Below are 23,130 nucleotides of genomic sequence, written 5' to 3' on the forward strand. Positions count from 1 at the left end.
CCGCGTCCCCATTTTAGCCCCGCCCCACGTCATAACGTCGACCCGTTCAGGGGCGGGGACTCAGCGCAGGGGAGGAGGTGGCTTCCTCCGTCCCCGCCCCCCGCGCGCCTCTTCCCTTCCCCTCTAGGCCCCGCCCTTTCCCAGCGCTGCGCCCCTCTTTCCCCTGCTGGCCTCCGCCCCGCCTTAGTCTGGCTGCTTGAGGGTGGCTCAGCCAATCGAGGCGCAGCCGGTAGCCGCGGCGCTCGCGCAGCTCCTTCAGTGCCTTGGCTGGGTGCGTGTGCGTGTGTGAGCGGCCGACCGGCGCGCGCTCTGGTCCGCCGCTTGTCCCGTAGCTGTCCGTCCCCTCATCGTCGCCGCGAGCTCCGGTAAGTGACACCCCCTCTGCGCAGGAACACGGCAGCGGCCGGGTGGTAGAGCTGCGCCCCGTAGCAGGGGGCCCCAATGGCAGGGGGGGGGGGCTGAGGTCGCTCCCTAGTAGGGGGCTGCGGTGGGGTTGAATCCCGCCCTAGTAGTGAGGTCCCCATTAGCGAAGGGTTTAGGTTGGGCGTGGTGGGGCAGGGCGATGGGTTGGGGGATCCCCAGGCGGGGCTGGGGGTGGGTGAGCACTGCAGGGTCCTCTCATAGCGGTGGGGTGCCGGGTACGTTGCCCTCAGCTGGACTGACTTCCAGAGCGGCATGTGCAGCTTTTCCCTGTTGTCAGCAACGAGGTTTCTTCCCCGCCCCCTTCTCCTTGCTGGGGGGAATCTGGCCTGTTGGGATCCTGAAAGCGACCCCTACCCAGGCCGGTCTCCCAGTCACACTGCTGTGCTCCTGCAGGGGTGCTTCAGACTGCAGACTCCCTGCACGGGCTCCCGCACTGAGGAATGAATGAAACGTCATTTTGCCTCACCCATCCAGAGCTCCTTCAAGAGAAACGGTATCCAGCTGATTCACTGTCACCCCACAGCTCGGCCCCACCGGGGCCAGCGTCCACCTCATCTGAACGAGTGTTCGTTCTCTGACTGAGATCACTCTGGTTAAAAACGCAACATTCTAAAATAAGGCCAAATATAAAACTGTAATTGAGCAGCAGTGCCATTTTACAAGGAAATATCTATACATGAAAGTTAAAATATTCAGGCTCGGAAAGTTGCAGAAACCTTTCGTTTGTTGTGCTACAAAACACCCAGTTTCTGTGATCAAATACACAAAGTAAATGATATTCCCTAGCATCTTCTCTCTAGTTCTCTGTATGGTACAAGAAAGGGCAGGTACATCACAAAAATGTGACTTTTTGCATCCGTTGACTGTATTTGTCTTGACTTCAGTTTTAGAACATTGAAGCTATAAATATGGGGAGAGGGGTAATGGGGGGATGGAGAAGGCTGTTAGAAAAATAAATAATATGTAATTCGTGGTTAGAATTTACCACAGTGTAATTTGTAGCTCTAGGAAAGTGGGATAGTGTGAGTGGATGTTGGCCTAAAAAAAACCCTTCACAATCAGCTATCATGAGCTGCTTTCCAAATTTTCATTAATGTTTCCTGCCCACATGTGCTCTACCATGGCACTCTTTCCTATGTTTGGGATGGTCAGCTGTCATCCAGTAAGCAATCTAATTATGCTGGAACTATAACATATTTGAACACTATCTCATACTTGTCAGTATTCTTAGCTAACATCTGACTAGAAAACACCTGGAAGTGAGGCACATCTCCTGATTTCATCAGGGAAGTTCACATAAAATACTACTCAAGATACTTAAAACCCTTTTCAGTGCAGTCTGTACACTGGTGTATGGCCTCTGGTGAATCTGCTGCACCAGGGGAGATTTTCCATAAAATCTAGTGTAGATATAGCCAAGTGCAATAGATTTCAAGTCTTATAACTCAAATTCTGTTTCTACCTTGCTGCTGATTTGTGCTTTATGTGATCAGTGAATATACTTTTTTTTGTTTTGTTTATTTGAAAGGCTAGATTTTGGAGTAAATTTCAACAGGAAAGATTACACTTTGCATCATCGTGTCTTTAAAAGTGCTAGGTCTAAGAATGGGGAATGTCTTTAAACTCCTTTTATTACACTATTCTCTTCCCTAAGTGTCTGATTACTTGTCTTTCCAGATCTAAAAGTATATTTACTTTAATCAGCTTATAATACACCTTATTTGCCTGTAAATAATAATGGAGAGAAACTGCTGTCACTGATGTCAGTACTTACAGCAATGAGGTTTCGTAGCTATCAGTCCTCAGACTGATGTTTCTGACTCTGTGGACACTGAAAATGATTGATTGAGATAATGCAACTTAAAACCACTACTACAAACATGTGACTGTCATAAATACAGGATGTCAACAGAGATCCAGAGGGTTACATTTGTAAGCTGTTATTAAAGTATTAAACTTCATGCTAGTGCCTTACATCTGTAGTTGGGGAGAGAATCAGATGCATTAGCTTGGGGATGGGACAATCTGGGGAGAAGAGAGAGACCCAAAACCTAGAGGAGCAGACTCCAATCCTGTTACAAGTTCCAAGCTCTGCAACAGTCTTGGCGTAGTTTGAAAGCTAACGACTAGTGCCTGAGCTTTCCAACACTTAAAATTTTGGGGAGCTACAGCTTTCATGTATGGACCTTTTCCTTAAATGAACAATTATATTTAGAAAAACCCTTGGAAATCAGACTGAACATTTTTTTACCTACTATAAAGACTATTACCACTGAAAACAATTAGAGAAAAAAGTCTTTTTCAGTTTTACTTTGGGCAAAATACCTTTTTTTAGTATCAAATTCTTAGTTCTATCTTGGGCTGTATCTTTTTTCTACTTTTAATTTGAAGACAGCTTTATTCCCTCTGACTTTTTTTTTTTTTTTTAAAGGGGAATGCATTTAAAGTCTGCTCTTAAAACTCTCCTTTCTTGTTAGTAGCGGCACTTCCCATTTTGTTAGATTGCTGGCAGAGAAACAGGATCTGTAGTCCGGAGTGTAAAAGACAAATTGAGCTTTTGTTGTTCAGTAGTGCATTCTGCAGCAGCATAACCTTTCACCTACTTTTCTGCAGCAGTCATGTGACTTTCTAGTGCTGTGGAGGAGGAGTGCGGTTTCAAGAAAAGAAATATCGGTTGCTCAGTGGAAGTGCCCTTCAAATGACACATCAGAGCTTCGTAAAACTAAACCGAAGATCCAAATGTATTCTCAATTATTTGGTCGGAGGATAGGGGTAAAAAAAGAGAGAACAAAAATGCATAAGACTGTCCAATTCAAATGTTTTCTTGTCAGGAAAAATGGTTAACCTTTACAATATGCAGAGGTAATGGAACTGGTGGATCTAGCTTCTTGCTGCTTTAAAAAATGATTATAAGCCCAACCTTGGAGAGTTTTTCTATATAAAAAGCAACTTAAATGGAACCTTTTTTTTTTTTTAAATTGGCATGCAACTAAGTTGGGTATTGTAATTCAATAAGTCCTCTAGGACTTGCAGTATACTGTAAAGTATTCCTAAACTCCAGATTTTTAGGAGAACATGCATATAAACAATTGTAAAGCAGTCCTCCCGCGTGTTCAAATCAGCTTTTTTTGTAGGGTCTATTTAAATAATGGCACCTGTGTTTGACTCTTTTTTTTGTTTTGTTTTATTTAGTCCCTAGGGCAAATGAAAAGTCTACCTCTCACCCACTTACACTGTAAATCACATAATCTGCTGCCTGAGGTGACCCCACTGTTTTTTTGCCTCCATTGGCCCTGCTTAGCAGTCATACTGATAGAAGTTTTGAGCCCCTGGAGATTGTATGCTTAGCTGATAAAAAGCCTGTCACTCCAGTTACCTAGGTTAATGTACGGAGGGTAAGCATTGCAATTCTCTGTTACTGCCGGAGTATTACAGAAGCTAATTAGTGGAATGTCATTATTCCGGTAATGTAAATGTGTATCTTTCACAACAGCAAAACCAATCCTCCCCCTCCCCCCCCCCCCCCCCCCCAAAAAAAAAAACCAAAAAAACCCCCAACCCACTAGTCTTCAGCCCTTTCTTTGCTGCATAGCAAAATAGCTGTATGGTGTTTTGGTTTTACATTTCTGGCTTTTATGTAGCAGGATGTACTTTAAACTTCCAGAATGTCATAAAAGGTGGCTTTTGCATGGATGTATGGAATAACATGCATTGTAGTACAGGTCTGAAGTAATGCCTTTTTCTAGGCTTGTACTATATAGAAAAGAACATATCTGGGCAGAGAATAAGGAAAATATCTTTGTACTAGTATTTTCCTGATAAGTGAATGTCAGAGCTGCAGCAATTTTGCCTTTGAACTGAGTTGAGCTGTGTGTCTGTCAGTCTGTGTTGTTAGCCTGTACATTATAGGGCCTTTCCTCTACCTGTATCATGCTGCTGTGGAAGTGTGCTGGAGTGGCAGTCCTCTAGTATTTATGCAGTAAGTACAGCTCAGGCTGCTGCAGTCAGGTTCCCCCATTCTTATTTGCCCATGTGCCTCTACCTTGACAAAATAGTTTATTCTTAGACTTGGTAGAATTTGATTATTTTTTTTATATAATTTTGATGAGTAACATTGTTTATTTTTAAGCATTTTTAAAAATTTACCTGTTTAAAATTTCACAGTTGTGCAAAATTAGGAGTTTTAAACATTTTTTTCTGGATTTCTGTTGATTTAAATGTTCACAGTTGTGGGAAAATATTAGGGGGGGAGGGTCTCAGGCAATTATTTAAAGACAGTAGATGCTGAGATTCAAAAAGTTAAGCTTTATAACAGTTAAAACCCAAAATGTCAATATCAGATGTCAAAATGTACAGTAGAACCTCAGAGTTATGAACACCTCGGGAATGGAGGTTGTTTGTAACTCTGAACAAAATGTTACTCTTGTTCTTTCAAAAGTTTACAACTGAACATTGACTTAATACAGCTTTGAAACTTTACTATGCGAAAGAATAATGCTGCTTTTAAGCATCTTAATTTAAATGAAACAAGTACAGAAACAGTTTTCTTACCTTGTCAAATCTTTTTTTAAACTTTCCCTTTTTTAAGTAGTTTACATTTAATACAGTACTGTACTGTATTTTTTTGTCACTGCTGCTGATGCCTGATTGCATAATTTCGGTTCCAAATGAGGTGTGTGGTTGACGGGTCAGTTCGTAACTCTGATGTTCGTAACTCTGAGGTTCTACTGTACAAAGCAAATATCCTTAAATCAAACTATAAGTGCTCAAATAACACTTTTCTTTTTTTGCCTATCTGAAATATATGTCATCAGTTTGTGTACAGTGAAATCAACATTTACTGATAAAAATCTAATCCTTATAAGCATACTTAGGCTTGGTTTATATTAGCAACTTATATTGGTATAACTTCTCACTCAGGGGTGTGAAAGATCCACGCTCTTGAGCGATGCAGTTATACTGACCTAACTCGCAGTTTAGACAGCTCTATGTCAATGGGAGAGCATCTCCCATCAACCTAGCTACCGGCTTTCGGGGAGATGGAGTACCTACGGGAGAAGCCCTCCTGTTGGCGTAGGTAGCATCTTCACTGAAGTGGTACAGCTGTGCTGCTGCCGCATTTTTAAGCGTAGAGAAGCCCTGAGTTTGCCACCAGCTCATTTTGCATAGGCCTCCAAACAGGTAAAAGTTACATGACTTGGTTACTGTTAGTCAGAACTGATTTTGAATTGGTGACTTAAATGTGGAAAACACTGTAACCATTTATCAGTCAGTTCCCCTATATGCAGCTGTACAAATAGGGCAGCATGAAACACGCCATTCAATTTAGATCAGTGCCTTTAAAAAAAAACGAAACCTAAAAAACTTAAAGTTCTGTTTCACATTGGACTATCACAGCAGCACACTACTTCTAGAACAGTGGTCCCCAACGTGGTGCCCGCGGGCGCCATGGTGCCTGCCAGGGCATTTATGTGCACCTGCCTAGTGCCCAGCAGGGGAGAGAAGCCGCGGCCCCGCGCCTGCCGGGGACAGAGAACTCCGGGGCTGCACGCTGCGGGCGCCGGTGTTCTCTGTCCCTGGCAGGCGCGGGGCTGCAGCTTCTCTCCAGCTTCTCCGGGGCTGCGGGCGCTGGTGCTCTGTCCCCGGCAGGTGCGGGGCCGCGGCTTCTCTCTGGCTTGGAGAGAAGCCGCGGCCCCGCGCCTGCCGGGGACAGAGAACTCCAGGGCTGCAGAGAAGCCGCGGCCCCGCGCCTGCCGGGCACAGAGAACTCTGGGGCTGCGGGCGCTGGTGCTCTCTGTCCCCGGCAGGCGCGGGGCCCGCCTAGTGCCCAGCAGGGGAGAGAAGCCAGGGCCCAACGCCTGCTGGGGACAGAGTGCTGCGTGCGCCGGTGTTCTCTGTCCTCGCGGCTCCTCTCAGGCTTCTCTCTGCACTGCCCAGAACTGCCGCCCAAAACAAAACAAAAACGCTCCGCCTCTGCAGAATGGACCGAATGTTTATGATATTTATTTTGTAAAAACTCCTTAATTTTTCTTACAGGTAGATAAACAGAGCAAATTCCCATGGTAAGGTGAAAGAGTAATTGCCGAATAATTTAATTAATACCTTTTACATGTAAAATTACCTTTTTTATCTTATGGATTCATATATTATGTAATATTAAATATGTTTTTTGTATTATTTAACGTACAAATACAAAATAAACCTTGAAAAATTGTTGGTGCCCACCACACTCTTCTGAAAACATGAATGTGCTACTGGCCACAAAAAGGTTGGGGACCACTGATCTAGAAGAAAAGCAGAATTTTTATTTAACTCCATTGAGATACAGGGAGAAATAATAATAAAAACCAGTACAATCTCTTGCCTGTGCAATTTATAGAACTTTCATTTGTCCCTCTCTTCCATGCCCCCCAGCAGATGGTTTTCTTTTCTCTCAAGAATTGCCTGAAGGGGAAGGGTTCTATAGTTGCTAATATGATAGTAGGCAGAACAGCCTGGAGAAACGATACCTCCAAAAGGGGTATCTCCGCCGTCACTTGGCATTTGGCCCCCAGCATCATTTTACTCTATATGTTAGCTAAACTGGTTTGATTCCTTGGAATCCTTGCTGGGGACACTGGGTTGTTACTTTCAGCCCTCTCCACTCGTGATCAGCTCTGACCTGCTGACTAAAGACGGTTCAGCAAGGGAAACAGGACTAACTGTATAATAGCTGCACCTGAGGACATGGTGTGTATATGTGTGAAAGGGTAGTATGGTTTTGAAGTTTGTATTTGGGACTACTCCCTTGTTTGGCACTAAGTTTCCTGAAACCCTTCCCCCTCCTCACCTCTGACATAGTCTCACTGTACTGGGAGTAGCAGTCAGTTTATGAAACCCAAGAGACTGGGGTGGTTCAAAGTCAAAGCTTTTTTGTGTGTATCTGTATATGTCTTCATGACTTCTCCAGTGGGGAGCTATAATGGACTGTTCTTTATTACTGTATAACTCTGTATCAGTTATCAGTTGATAGTATTGGACTAAACAGGACGTCTTTCTTCTCCCACTTCAACTGAAAGTTCCATGCCAACTCCATAAGGGTATCAGCCCCAGCTGGTTTGGGAATAAGGTGTTCTCCATGCCAGGGGTTCTTAACCTTTTTCTTTCTGAGCGCCCCCCACCCCAACATGCTATAAAACCTACATGGACCACCTGTGCCGCAACAATTGTTTTACTGCATATCCAGTAGATTAAAAGCCAGGGCCGGTGTTAGGAGGTAGCAAGCAGGGCAATTGCATGGGGCCCCACGCATAGCTAAGTTGCTTGGGCTTTGGCTTCAGCCCCCGGCGGTAGGGCTCGGCTTCGGCTTTCTGCCCTGGACCCCAGCGAGTAACGCTGGCCCTGCTCTATGGTTTATTTTGGTGGGCCCCCTGAAACCTTTTCACAGCTCTCAAGGGGGCCCAGGAACCCACAAAATAGTGCTGTGTTGGGTGTCTTGGTCACAACACAATTCTATTTAATAGGGTAGGTGGGTCTTTAATCATCTTCCCAAACCATAGTAAGAACTTGGACCATGCAAGTTATTTGCATGGTTTGGGAACTCTGAAGCCATTTTTACACTTCAAAATGGAACTTTGTAACCAGATCCCCCATTATGCTTCTGCTTGGACCTCAGTGGGTTTTTGTTGGTCAGGTCTAGATGCAGGTCAGCGTCACTGATTTTTGTTTCTTTCCCCCTCCTTCCCCCTCATTGCCCAAATTTAGGAGGGGAAAGGAGGTTAGTGGCAGAATTAAAGTAGAAATCTGGGTAAAACTTCCAAAAGGATCTCCTGTAGAATGCAGGCCAAGAACAGCTAATGTGAACAATGCACACTCTCAGAAAGCTGCCCAAGGCTGACCACAGGAATCAAAGGATATGCTTACACTACAATAAAAAGACCTACGGCATGGCCTCAACTGGCATGGGCTTGCGGGCTATAAAATAGCAGTGGAGATGTTCAGGCTTGGACTGGGGCCAAGACTTGGAGACCCTCCCTCCCTTATGGGGTCTCAGAGTCTGGACTCCAGCTCAAGCCTGAACATCTACACTGCTGAGACCCCGTGAGGGAGATGGGTCTCCAAGCCTGGGCTCCAGCCCAAGCCTGAACATCTATGCTGCTATTTTTAGCCCTGTCAGTTTACCTGGGCTCTGAAACTTGGTGCCACGGGATTTGTATTGCAGCGTAGATACAGTCAAGCTTACAATACATAAGTGCAGCTTGCTCTTTGCCTTTGGCCCCAGCAAGCCACCCAAAGACTCAGACATCAGGTTGCCTGTAAACATTCTGGCTTGCAACACATCCCCAGTGTTGCTGCACATGTGTGAAGGACTTTGGCTCATCACTGTAAATGCAACTCTTACCCTGAATAACTTTTTAAATATTACTTTCCCAAAGGGACCGTGTCAGATACTAGGTCAGATCAATCCAGGGTAGGTGGTATGAGTTTCAAAAGGATGAGAGCCTTGGGTCGAGCCCCAGGTGTGCTAAAAAAATTAAAAACTGTTAAATTTGGATGATGTGACTTCGGGGTGGAGGAGTGCTGTATCTTGGGAACCCCTTGCTCAAACAACCTAAAACTTGGACTACTAACTCTATACCATGGACCACCCCGAGGCACAGAAGTTTTCACGACAAATCAGTCAGCATGCAGATTTTAGAGTACTTTTCAAAATTTGGCTGTTAAACAGTAAGCTAGTGCCAGTCTTAACTGTAGTGGTGCTATGACCCCAGTATAATTGTTTGCTAGCGTCAGTCAACTTAATTTTGTTGTCATCCAAGTTAAATAGTAGTTAAACTGAATGTTTCTTTAATTCAGGTTTGAGGGCTATGTACATCTGAAACATCATTCTGTCTATGTCTCTGATTATGTCTGTATTCCTTTTGCTCCATCCTTATGCTAGAGCCATCAGATTCATCTGTCAGGTAGAACATTTTGGCTCATGCAAGTCTCAAGCCATTTCTGTGCAGTGAATATTTGTTTTCACTTTTGCTTTGCAAATTTCTCTAAACAGTGTTGCATGTCTGATGTATGACTCGTCTTAAAATACAACTTTGTCATAGTCACTGTAGTATCAGTTGTACCGATAAGAATTAAGTGCAGTGAGTTTCTGAGTGTGTCTTGGGCTGTTTACCTGCTAAAGTTGAATAGCATGATTAGCTATCAGTAAGGATGAGTAGAATTTGAGGAAAATAGGGCACTGCTTTGAAATGGAAATACTTAAGTGAATAACAGTGCTTGGAGGGCTTTCACAGGCAAATTTAGACATCAGTTCTTGCAGGGGTGTCACGTGACACGGAAATGAGATAGCTACCCTGATTCTGAGCTTCTGCTGTCTTACCACTATTTTTTTAAACTTGGAAAGCATTAATACTATTACTTTCCTGTCATGAATGACTACTATAAATAGCCAATAGTCAGAATCCTTTTTCTATCTGGGTACCCATTTAAGTGCTTCAGAACCACATGCTTATTCACACAATTTTCTGAGGACATGAATTCTAGCATTCTTTGAATGGCATAGCAATAAGTGTTCAGGTAAGCTTCCTAATAGCTATACATGAGTATGTAAAATTCTAGAAAAACCTGATCCCCAGTCTAAGGTATCTTTGGCATTCCACTGAATTGCATGTTTTTGATTAGCTTCATGTTATGAGGTCGTTGTTCAAATATTGCCTTATGTGAGCAACAGATTCACACCAATGAAGAATTTTTTGGCATCTTTAAGCATGAATAGTCAGCTACCCTTAGGGCCAAATTCTGCCATGATGAAGGTGGATAAAGCACCCCAGAAGTTAATGGAGTTGTACTCAAAACAAGCCTGAATGTGACCCTAAATTACCAAACTGATACTCCCATGAACAGAATTCTCTAGTATGGGCTGTGTAGAACAAACTATTAATTGAATAGTGAAAACTCTGAAATATAAGTTAGAGATCACAACTGGTTTTTATTACTCATCTCCCATGTTGGCTTGGTTGGGCAGTAGTGGATTCAGTTACCTTTCTTCTAAGGCCGTGGCTACACTCGAAACTTCAGAGCGCTGCTGCGGGAGCACTCCCGCGGCAGCGCTTTGAAGTGCAAGTGTGGTCGCGCGCCAGTGCTGGGAGAGAGCTCTCCCAGCGTTGCAGGTACTCCACCTCCACGAGGGGATTAGTTTACAGCACTGGGCTCCCAGCGCTGGGGCACTGTTTACACTGGCGCTTTACAGCGCTGTAACTTGCTGCGGTCGGGGGTGTTTTTTTACACCCCTGAGCGAGAAAGTTGCAGCGCTGTAAAGCGCCAGTGTAGCCATAGCCTAAGTGTGCAGAGCATTAACCCCTGTAGAGCAGAGTCTTCAGTTCTAGAGCTTAGTCTTCATTAGGAATGTTATCCTACAATTTCATGCTACGATCATTGATTGAGCATCATCAGCGGGAGCATTAGTGTAGATAGGGCTTCAAGCAGACATCACAATTTTAACTACTGTTTCATTGAGCCCTGGTCTACACTGCAAACTTATGTTGGTCTAACTGTTGCTCAGGGGTGTGGAAAATCCACAGCTGTGAGCAATGGAGTTATACCAACCAAACTCCTTTTTGGGCTCAGGATCCATTTGTAAATGTTTATGGCCTGTCATGACCCAGTAAATAGTCTGGGGGTGGAGCCCTGGGAGGTTTCAGTCGAGTCCTTGCGCCGCCCCGCCCCCCCTCCCCCAGGTGGGTTGGGTTGGGTCCTGCCCGGCACTGACCCCACAGTGGTGGCTCCTGCAGCTTCTTTGCTGTGGGGCTGACTGGGGTTGGCTCTGGGCGCTGCAACCTCCGGGATTGCATCGCTGCTCAGGTTTGGCCCCGCCCCACTGACTGGACCAAGTTTGTGTGAGTAGAGTTGTGACTTGGCTCATGGGGTTTCAGTGCCACTCACTGAAATTTGGCCTACCCAGACTCCCGACATCATGACAGTTGGGCCACAGCTCAGTGGTGCTGGGACCCCAGAAGTTGTAGTGCCTGGAGCAGGGAGATGAACCCAACCAGCCCCATAGGACAGGGGCTACCACGTGACCCTTTGAAACATTCTGGCAACCTAATTTTGGGTTCTGATCCCTGGGTTGAGAAACCCTGCACTAGTGCTCCCCCTCCCATCATTGTTACCACAGTAGAGCTAAAATTTTCATAGCAATGTTGGAAACTTTAGGGGGGGGAATCCTATTATAGGCACAGCCTTGAGATATTTTGCATAGTGCCCCCTACATTGTTTTTTCATTTTTCTCTCTTTCCTATATTCTAAATTGACAGGTAATTTTTATTTCTCTTAGAAAACTTGCCATTGTTTTGACTTTTCAGTTAATTGATTTTACTGGTTGATAGCCATTTGATTTGAAACTTGCATCATCTGTTTGAAGTAACTTGATAATTACAATATAAAAATGAATTGCTGGCTGTCTCATCTGACTTTGTTTTCTGAAGCATATTTTATCTCTTTTCAAGTTGATGAGTTTACAAACATTTTAATATAGTAGACCACATTGTAAAAGGCCACCAACTTGAAAATCACATTTTTACCTGAAAATCTTGTTCTTGCTATTAAAAATAATACCCACAACTTGTAAAATTGAAAGACATAAGAAAAAATGTATTTCACTTTTTTCTGTTTACTTTGCCCTTTTGACTGCAGTGTCTATGCAGCTGGCAAGGGTAGAGTGCTAGCAGGGCAATGGGCAGAGTTAAGTCTGCTCTTGCAGACACACATGCACACAAATAGCTTGTGAACTGCACTAACAGTGATTTTAAAGATAATTATTATTATTTTTGCAAGTGTAGATGCAGCCCAATAGTACGTTTAACAGCAATGGTAGCAGACAGGGACGGGGCAGTGGACCTGATTGTGTTTCACAGAAACATCAAACAAGATGAGTTGATAGACTTCAGTTCTTCTGCAGCATCCAAACTGGGATAGACATATAAGGGAGTTCAGCTTGATGTACGTGTAATCATAGTTATATTTTAAGAAAATTATTTCAGAACTATAAAAATCCAGCATTTTACTTTTGTGTGAATCAAGTGCTGTATTTTTGACGTAATGGTAATGAGGTGGTCACTTTGCTATGAGAGAGCGTGAATAACCGCTGAGAGTGAGATGTCTATTGGAACTGTGGACCTTATTCATAAGGAATAGGACTTGGTTTGTGAAAATGAATTTGCATATGAAAAAACAGGAATGTCAGAAGAGAATGAGATTTGTTTTTTACTAATTTTTTCTTCTGGCGCTTACTGCCAGTTTGTTGGAGATCTGAAGAGGCAGCAAGGCAGGCTGTTCCACTACTTCATCTCTGAACTGCCAGGTGAATGACTCTCATGTTTTCCCCTCTGTGATGATTTTGCTTTTGTTTCCACCCAGCTGTACTTAGCTGGAAGTAGAAACTATGGTAAATTCCTGAGATAAGGGAAAAATAAGGCAAATAGCAGTGTTTGCACCTTTTTGCTGTGCTGTGGCATATGACCTTTATCAAAACCCACATCCAGGTGAAGATATTTTGATTAAGGCTAATGATTACTGCTGTGTGAGATCTTGCAGTATAATTTTTTTGCAGTTCATCTGTTGGTTATAATGGAAAAGAGATTGCTGGCATGGCTGTGCAGAATACTTGCTTACCATTAAACTGAAACTGATGGCAAAGTGGAAGTAATCTTGCATAATAGTAAGTCATTCTGAAACGCTGGCACTGATTGTGTTGTGTTTTAGCTACTGCAGTTTTACTGCCAGCTGGAATGTCTACCTTAAGTCAGTTGCTACAGGATGACATGGTTTGTATACTTTGCTTAGATGGCGTAGAAAGTCTTTACTAATACACTTATGAGCCACAACAACAGGAATCTGAAGAGAATTTTGGCATACTCTGAGGATTCTTCCATCTGCCTCCAATTTGTAAAATTTGTGTGGAGATTTTTATTTATAATCTACTTGGACTTATTCTTTATTTTTATATCATATGTCAAGACACAAAAAAGGTCACTGAAAAAATGTTTGGCTTACTAACCTGCCTTTGCTGCAGATAGAACAAGTAGAAACAGTTTCACAAATCACACAGGCACAATGTTTCTTAGTTTCTAGCAATATAACTGTCTTTTCTCTGTAGTTTTTAAGATAGTTAAATATTCACATGGAAAAAAGTCATGTTCAGAAGTAAGGTACAAAGATTAAGTTTTCCCATCTGTTGAGAGTAGTGCCACTACCTGGAAAGGATGTTATCAATCTTAATTAGTAAATGTTGTAGACCTTTTAAAGCACTTTACATACATGCTATGTTAGAGGTATGTTCAGCTGCACTAATTAAGAAAATTAGTTGGCTGTTTCTAGTGTCATCAACGGTGAAAATATTCTCTTCTGTTTAATATCAAGTTAAGATAATTGCAGGAAGCTCAAACTTCTTTCAGTACTATTATTTCAGTAGCTACTTGCCTTAACTGCAGTACGGTGGCCCTTGGTTATAACACTGAAGCACCCAACATAATCTTGTAACATAGACATAACTGAAGCATTTCTGAATCTTGCTACAGCCTTGGATTTCACTAGGTTTAGTTCAAAACCATGGACTTACCATGCCCTATTCTAAATGCCAAACTGTGTCAACCCTAGAGCATGTTGTTGAGTTTTAACTAGGTCCAGCCAAATGATATGCCAGTTAACTGTCAAAGCAAAGGCAAACAAGAAATTATATTACTTCTGGGTTTCTTTTCTCCTTCCAATAACTGGAAAAGTGTCTGACCTATAAGATAATTTAAATAACCTTTCTAACTACTTTGAAGAAAGGGATGAGGAAGAAAATGATTGGCTCGTTGTTTCTGAAGAGCCTAAAGTTTAACAATTCCATGGTTGGAATCTGCTCAGAAAACTGGGATGCCTCTTAAAACATATGTTCTACCATGTATAACTTCTTCTGATAACATCTGTTTGTGAAGTAACTCTTATTTCTGTGCATGTTTATAGCGATGAAGGCTTCACTCTTGTGGTTTTTCTTTTGAAATATAGCTGCTTCAGAACAGGCAAAGACTCTGGCCAATTGCACAACATTTCCCAAGGCCTATTAGATTCCAATTTTAAACTGAAAGTTTAATGTGGCTCAATGAAAATGAGCGTGCAGTCGACTTTCTAACTAGAATTGGATTTAATGTACTTTCCAGTGATGCCCCTCTCCCAAACTCTTTAAACAATGTAACTGTAACTTGTCAGTATCACTTTCTCGCCTCTCTATCTCCACTGCTGCTGTTTGCCACAAGTGCTCACCTAATCAACCACAGTTGCAAGTGTATTTTTAGGTCTCACTGATATTCTCTGGGCTCGCTGCTTGTGACGAGACTGCATTCTCTACTTACTGTTTCTCCAAGGAATCATTAACCTTTGATCTTGAAAAGAGAATAGTAGAAGAGCCTTTTTTCATTTTGTGTACTTAGTTTGTCATCAGGCATTTAATTAGCATTTATGTACAGAGCACACATTTCACAATAATCTGTAAATATTATTAAAATACTGAGGAGACCACTTCATAAATTGTTAAGTTGGTTTGGAGGTGATAGTGGTGGAGATACAATCACTCACCAGATATTGAGCTATGGCTGAACCTTATAGCCTTAGAAATCTGCACTTCTGTTTTATTCAGTTGCTTTGCATTTACTAATTTGCATCTTCTGAGCTCTTATTACTGCTATTATTATTACTTAAAATGTCTGGTTTCTTCTATTTAAATGTTTTAAAATGTACTGCGACTCAGAAAGGTTTGGCCTCTTGACTACTGAGGAAGTGGCAGGCCTTTGCTACAGCAGGGGAAACCAAAGAATTTTCTGGTTCTGTAGCAGATGGGCCATAAAATGGGTGGGAAGCAAGTGGCTAAAATGAGTGCAGGGGGGGGGGGCGGGAGTGCCTGGATATCTCATTAAGGGCAAGGGAGCTGTGTGTGGGGGGGGGGGGGGCAGGGGAGGTGATCTTCAGCTGCCTTTGTATTCTCCCACCCTACACAGTCGTTAGATCTGTGAATGAAGAGGGGGTTCTTTCTACCAATAACATTCCCAAAAAAATCTCTGCTACAGAAGAGCCTGATGCTAAATGCCCCCTTTGTATGGAATATGTTTTCTAACACGTTTAGTTAGACTAAATCTTTTCTCAATGAACCTGATGCTGTTTCAGATATAGATAGTGGTTATTCTGCTGTGTTCTAGGAGCTTGTTCACTAGAACATGCAATAACATTTTTCAAATGTCCACTTCCTAACTCCAAGTGCCTTTTTTTTATACACTTGATTAAATGAACAGGTCCTGTAACTGCCTTCTTTGTGGGTTTATGATGATTTATTTTTCAAATCTAAGATCCTGATTTTTTTTTTTAACACAGCATTTTACTTTGTGTTCTCTGACACAAAAGGTGATACAGAGAGATAAAGTGGGTGAGGTAATATATTTTATTGGACCAGCTTCTGTTGGTGAGAGAGAGAGAGAAGCTTTCAAGCCAAAAAGAGCTCTCTTTCAGGGCTTGGAAGCTTGTCTCTCTCACCAACAGAAGATGGTCCAGTAAAAGATATCTCACCTACCTTGTATCCTGGGGGGACCCAGATGGCTACAACCACACTACATACATCAAAGGTGAAAAGGCTGTTTAACAGTTGTTCCCTGAAATTATAGGGGAATATGGGTCAGGGGCATGTCTGGTTAAAAGTTAACCTTTGGTCGGGGCAGTATAAATGTCCTAAAGAGTCACAAAGATAACATAGTGGGCAGGATTAACAGGTAGATTTAGCTGGGGAGGTCAGCAGTATTATTTGTTTTTTTTTTCTTGCTTGGGAAAACCAGCTGGGCTGGTATCCACTGTTGTTTTGTTATAATAGAGAAAAAGCATGCTGAACTGTGGTTCCCTTTTTTTTTAACCTTGCTTTGAACGAGTGGTCTAACTTCAGCTGGTTTCAGTAAGATAGAAAACAGGAGAGTGTGTGGAACAGGCAAGTCTTACAATGTCCTTTCAGGAGGGAAAGTGTAAGATTTCTTTACACTTGTATGGATGTGAATGTATTTTTAAAGAACACGGAAATGAAGTTCTGTTTCAAAATGACATTTTTTTGAAAATCATAGTCAACTTTTTAATACTCTAAGATTTTGCTGAGTCCTAAGAAAGTCACAAACACCCTAGCTTTGTGGTTCACTGTTTGGGGTGCGGCTTATTAGCATGTACTGTGTGGAAACATTTTGCTGACTACTAGTTTTCCTGCAGCTAAAATGAATGATTGTTTTCCTCTTGGTTTGAATGAGTGGTGTGGCATCTGTGTTACTAAACATTGGCAAATCAAGTTGATGAATAAAACGCATGCTCAGTTGAGCTGTGCCCTTCTACCTACTTTACTGACAAACATGTGACTGCTTCAGAAATGTGGAAGAGGGGAATGCATGGAGCAGATTATTAAATTGGCTTCAGAGAAGCAGAAGAGAATTCCCCTAAAGAAAAGGGCTTCAAGGAAGCTGTCTTTTCTCTGTAGTTTTTAAGATAGTTAAATATTCACAAGGAAGCTTTTTTTTGGCTACACAACCAGTATTTATTCTGAAAGGTGGTTTTTTTTTTTTTTTTTTTTTTTTTTTTTTACATTTTAAAAAAGCAGTAGTTTGGTTGGGAAGCTGCAGTTCCTCTCTTTATGAGGAAGGACTGCTGAACAGGGATTTCCCTACACTCCCCTGAATTTCCCCAATACCTCCCCAGTGATCAACTAGTTACATGCAGTGTTGCCAATTTAGTCATGGGGGTAATGAAATGTTGTTATCCTTATAGTTTAAGTAAAGGGCAGCAGAACTGTACTTAGCCTGTCCTGACTTAGGGGGTCACCCTTAGTGCTAAATTTTTGCTGAGTCTGAGCCCCGGCACATCTAGGCTTGGTATTTCATAGCTGCAGGACTTCTGGGCTTGCCACATCAATTATGAAAGTAAAAAACTTTCTTGAGCCCCAGCACTTCTTTCATTATAAATTAAACACTGGTCACCCTCAACTGAACTGCACTCACTAAGCAAGGGTTTGGATGGCAGTTCCCAGTGGGGGGAGAGAGAGGGTGGGGATAGGTGTTTTGCTTACTGGTGTGGACTCTGCCTAAGAGTCAGAGGCACAATTTGAACTCCCCCCTTCCCCTGTTTAAAGATAGAGCTGATTAGGCTCCACTGAGAGTTTTTTGTTTTGTTAAGTGACCACTAGAGCTGAAATAACTGATAATTAGGTCTAAGTGCTTAGATCTGCTGTAGGGTAGCGGTTCTGTGGAAGACCTTGCCCAGCCTGCACTGGCAGTGAGGTTCCACCACTGAGAGCCGAAATCACTGAAAGCTGGGTGGAACCTCAATAGACTGATTCATAGAGGTCATAGTGGCAGGTGGCAGCAGAAGATGATGGTGCAGGAGCGGTGGCGTGAACAGTGGCACGATGGACAACAGCGGCTGGAGTGAGTGGCAAGCGGCTGGAGGAATGAGCAAGATGCCTTCTCTCTCCTGCCCCCCTCAGGGTGGAAGGTGAACGCATGCGAAAGCATCTCTGAACGCTGGGTCTCCATTGACCAAGGACAACAACGAGTGAGGTGCAGTGGAGGGAGAAGGGAGGAGTACGTTAAAGGAACATTTGTTTGTTGGACTACACCTCTACCCTGATATAACATGACCCAATATAACATGAATTCGGATTTAACGCAGTAAAGCAGTGCTCCGGGGGGGCGGGGCTGCGCACTCCGGCAGATCAAAGCAAGTTCGATATAACGCGGTTTCACCTGTAACGTGGTAAGATTTTTTGGCTCCCGAGGACAGCATTATATCGGGGTAGAGGTGGATGTTTTAGTGACTTTGCTCCAGAATGCTAGATTTGTGACTGGGAAACTTATAAAAATATACATTTTCTAGTAGGCCAAGATTTTTAAAATGCGTTATTTGCCAAGGTCGTTATCTCACGTTGTCGCTATCTCGAGAGGTCGTTATCTTGGGGAGTTTCTGTACTAAACATTTTTATTATTATTATTTTTTACATAAGAATGACCATACTGGGTCGGACCATTGGCCAATGCTAAGTGCTTCAAAGGGAATGAAAAGAATAGAGCAATTATCAAGTGATCCATCCCCTGTTGTCCACTCCCAGCTTCTGGAGAACAGAAGCTAGGGACACTCAGAACATGGTGTTGCATCTCTGCCCATCCTGCTAATAGCTATTGATGGACCTATCCTCCATGAACTTATCTACCGTATATACTCGTTCATAAGCCGAATTTTTTTTAGTAAAAAGGGAAGCACCAGAGAAGGGGGTCGGCTTATGAACGGGTCTAGAGAGGGAGAGATGGGACACAGCCACTCCCCCCAACAGAGGGAGCAAGGAGAGGCAGCACAGCCAGCAGAGACCGAAGGGAAGAGGCGGGGCCAGAGTCTTTCCACTTCTGGCCACGTTGCTCTCCTCCCAGCCTCCGAAGCAGCTGCAGCTCCGGGGCTGGCAGGCTGCAGCCGCGCCGCCCGGCCCTGCCCCCCAGAGCAGGCTGTGGCCACGCCGCCCGGCCTGCCGGAGCACACTGTGGCCACGCCGCCCAGCCCGCTAGAACATGCTGCGGCCGCACTGCCTGGTCTGGCCTGCTGGAACAGCTCCAGCCAGGTCAGAGACATCCTCCCCTAGACCTCCCCAGATGAGGTGAGAAGGGATGGGATGGGGAGAGTGTGGGGGTCCCGGGCTAAGGATGGTGTCATGTGGGGGGTGGTCGCAGGGGTTACTCCCCTGACTCCCAGCTTCTCCCCCCCAAAAAATTTCCCCACCAGTTGCTGTCCTGGCCCATCAGGGGAAGCAGCTGGCGGTAAACAAACCATCTCGGACCACCAGCAGCTTATCCTGATGGCCTGGGAGCCAACGTTTGCTGACCCCTGAATTATAGGGTTGGCTTATGAACGGGTTATAAAAATTTTCCATTTTTACTTATCCATCTTGGGGGGGTCGGCTTATAAATGAACCGGCTTATGATCGAGTATATACAGTTCTTTTTTGAGCCCTGTTATAGTTTTCGCCTTCACAACATCCCCTGGCAAAAAGTTCCATGGGTTGACTGTGTGTTGTATGAAGAAATACTTCCTTTTGTTTGCTTTAAACCTGCTGCCTATTACTTTTATTGGGTGACCCCTAGTTCTTGTGTTATGTGAAATAGTAAATAACATTTCCTTATTTACTTTTTCCACATCAGTCAAGATTTTATAGACCTCTATCATATCCCCTTAGTTGTCTCTTTTCCAAGCTGAAAAGTCCCAATCTTATTAATCTCTCCTCATGTGGAAGCTGTTCCATATCCTTAATAATTTTAGTTGCCTTTATCTGTGCCTTTTCCAACTGCAATATATCTATTTTTGAAATGGGGTGATCAGAACTGCACACAGTATTCAAGATGTTGGCATACCATGATTTTATATAGTGAAAGTGAAGGAGTTTGGTTTGCCAGACTGATCAGCAAACCAATGCTGACAACCTTTGTGAAAAGGCTGCAAAATACCAAGCCTGTGGACTTCATTGACATGCAGAAAACCTTGTAAACCAGTCACTGTCAGAGCCAATTTAGAAGTACTTAATGAGGCTCTTAATAATGCTGGAGAGACAACACAGTTTATGCAAACAAACATGGCTGTCTCATCATACTTTCTATTTAAGCAAGAGATACCACACACTACAAACTGGGGACCAATGTTAAGTGCATTGTCACTTGTTAATTCTGAAATTGGACATTGATTCCGACCAACACCAGCAGAGGCTCACTATCTTTCTGCAAGAAACTCAACTGACTGGTTAGAAGCATGTGGTGCAACAGTGAAAGACTCAGCAGTTGAAAAAGTGAAGAACTCTCACCGCATTCAGAAAATGTGCATACATGGCCGATGAATGCACTGATGCAAATGGGCATCAAGTATTAAGTCATTGTGTACGTTATCTTGATATCAGTGGTAGGCCAGTAGATGCATTTCTAGATGTTCAGGTTATAGAAGAAGACATATCGGCTGTATGTGTTTGTTATACTTTTTTTTTTTTCAGCAAGAGTCCAAAAGGACTGAACGTCTTGGGGAAAAAATAGAAGATACACTAGGACTGAAGTTCAGATGAGTCCAACCTGAGAAAACCTGCTGGCTTTCTCATGAGCAATCCTTGGCTGTTGTCTTAAAATTACAGCAATCGTTATTATTGACTTTGGAAAGTATCTACCAAGATGGGACGGATCTAAGTAGTGAGGCTGGTGAACTCTGAACTTAGTAGCAAAAGTAGAAGACTATTGCCATTCTCTCTAGTAAGTCTATTGTTGAAACCACTTGAGTTATTAAACAATGCCATCCAGGCATCTGGTACAACAGTAGTAGATCTTTGTCAAGCAATAGAAGCTACACTTAGATCAATCGGCAAGAGAGCCATTGAAAACATACTGGAAGAAGCAAAGACTTCAGTTCAGAAGTTGACTAAAGAGGACAAAAAGTGTTTGTTAAGCCAGCTGAAGAAGTACACAGACTTGATTCTTACAAATCTACAACAGCAACTTCTAGATTCTACTAAACCTCTGTTCAGCTTTTACAGATGCCTGTCTTATAAAACACCAACAGTTGAGTGGAGTGAGGCACTACTGCCAATGGGGCTGCTATGTGATCAGGACAGAACAGAGAATTTGAACGCAGAGTGGAATATCATATGATGAATGAATGAAGATTTGATTTCAACTTCTTCTTTATCATCACTAGTGGTTCGACCCAATCTTTGTGCTATGTTTCCTGTGATGAAAGAAGTAGGAATTCATCTCTTGCTACTCCCAGTCACAACAGCTATAGTTGAACATTCTTTTTCCTCATTGAATTTCCTCATTCTGCCTTCTGCCTAATCATGAGCATATCACGAAGAACCGGAAGTACCAGACACATGAGAAGCCACCAAAGATGAATGCACTGCATTCGAGAAGTTCATTAACAGAGTTGTGCAAAATTACAACAGGAAACCAAGAAGGATGTAGATGTAGTACATGCTTCATAGTAGGATTGAGTAGCTAACTTTAATTTATGTGATGATTTTGAAACATGAGTTAAATCTAATAAAATGGTCGTGAAACATTTTTCAGTTTTTATTATTGTGCCATACAGCCCACCTTTGCCTTAATGGTCTCACCCCATGTCAGCTATCCCCCTTCCCTCCCCCCCCTGTATATTCAAACACTACCACCCCCCTAATTTCAATTCCTGGGGAAAACACTGTTGCTGAAGGAAAACTATTGCCATGAGATTTTTCCGTGTCTCTAGGGGTGTAGTAATCTAAGCAACAGACACTGTTTGTTTTCAGGGCTAATACTGATGAGGTGATTCTCATTGCATCACTTTTTTTCTTAAATCTGAACTTTTGGAGAGGCTAGGTTATTTTTCCATGGGAGCTAATATGCCTGTATATTTGAGACATTCAGATTAAAAATATTTTTAAAATGCTTATTACCTAATCCCTTTATATTAAAACTAAAATCTTTTAAAACGAATATATAGCAGACATACGCTACCTCCATTCTGCAGATATACACACCATTTGGTTAATTTTACCAGTGGAAAAACCTAATATAATTGGGAGAAGATAAAACTCCTATTTATAGACTCATAAATTAAGGCCAGAAGGGGAACATTAGATCATCTACTGAGATTTCCTCTATTGCACGGGCCATCTGTCTGAAATAGGCCATATGGAATTGGGTGGTACTGTACATAATTGCAGCCCACTTCATGATATCTCCCAAAAATATTGGGAAATTGAGCAAGCCAGGGATGTTTCACTGGACATGGAGTAGCTTCTGGACCTGGAGTAGCCTCTGGGATAGTAAAATCAGATTTGTTTTATATAATTTTTAACTTTTTTCTTTTGGCAGAACACTTTTTGAAAATGGCAGAAGCCCATCAAGCAGTAGCGTTTCAATTTACAGTAACTCCAGATGGGATTGACCTGCGAATGAGCCATGAGGCTCTCAGACAGATCTATCTTTCTGGTCTCCATTCCTGGAAAAAGAAGTTCATCAGATTCAAGGTATTGAGTTCCTGTAGGTTTGAATGCATAATCCAAACCTATTTGGTATTTTTAAAACTTGCTTGGATTTTGCATGAGTAGAACTAAATATTGATGTAGCTATGGAAAATGATCATCATTCATCCTGATTTAATCAGTCTTTTTATTCTAACATGCCAATTTTGTTCTCAGTTATAAGTGCAAACATTGAGTTATGCTGAAGAACTTAGCACTGAGTGATATTTTGTGGAAACAGTAAAATAGCTATGTGAAGGCTAACATTGAGGCATTTTTATTGGCCTTTTATATATGAGGCCCCGGTGCTGTTCTAAATTTTACCCCTGAGGGAATTCTGTGCCAAAAATTAAAAATGTTGTATATTTTATTTGTCTATATAATACTACATAATTATACGAGTTTCAATTCTTTTGCTAATTTATTTCAAATACCTGTCAGCCAGTATGTCTGTAACAATACAGACAACAAAAGAGATTCCCCCTAGGAGTAGAGAATTAATGAAACCCCTACGACAACCCAGTTCCTGTTTCTCTATTATGCTTTTGTTGGACACCTCAGTATGGGTGTGTCACGCATGCCAACTGGGCACATTTTGGGGGTTAACTCTGCCCCTCCGGTCTTAGACACCCACACCCTCTATCTCCCAGAGCCCACTT

The 23,130-nt window shown here is 42.6% G+C and overlaps 1 protein-coding gene across 1 annotated transcript in view; it reads left to right on the forward strand.

Annotated features, from left to right (window-relative positions):
* Nucleotides 1–266: 266 nt before the first annotated feature.
* Nucleotides 267–23,130, forward strand: part of CPT1A (carnitine palmitoyltransferase 1A) — a 67,998-nt gene continuing 45,134 nt past the window's right edge. The window contains exons 1-2 of the mRNA XM_065404441.1: nt 267–365; nt 22,323–22,477. Coding sequence (XP_065260513.1) covers nt 22,337–22,477 — 141 coding nt within the window. The 5' untranslated portion in view covers nt 267–365; nt 22,323–22,336. The remainder of the gene's footprint in view (nt 366–22,322; nt 22,478–23,130) is intronic.

Source organism: Emys orbicularis, chromosome 4 (assembly GCF_028017835.1).
Source record: "Emys orbicularis isolate rEmyOrb1 chromosome 4, rEmyOrb1.hap1, whole genome shotgun sequence".
In the NCBI taxonomy this organism is placed as follows: Eukaryota; Metazoa; Chordata; order Testudines; family Emydidae; genus Emys; species Emys orbicularis.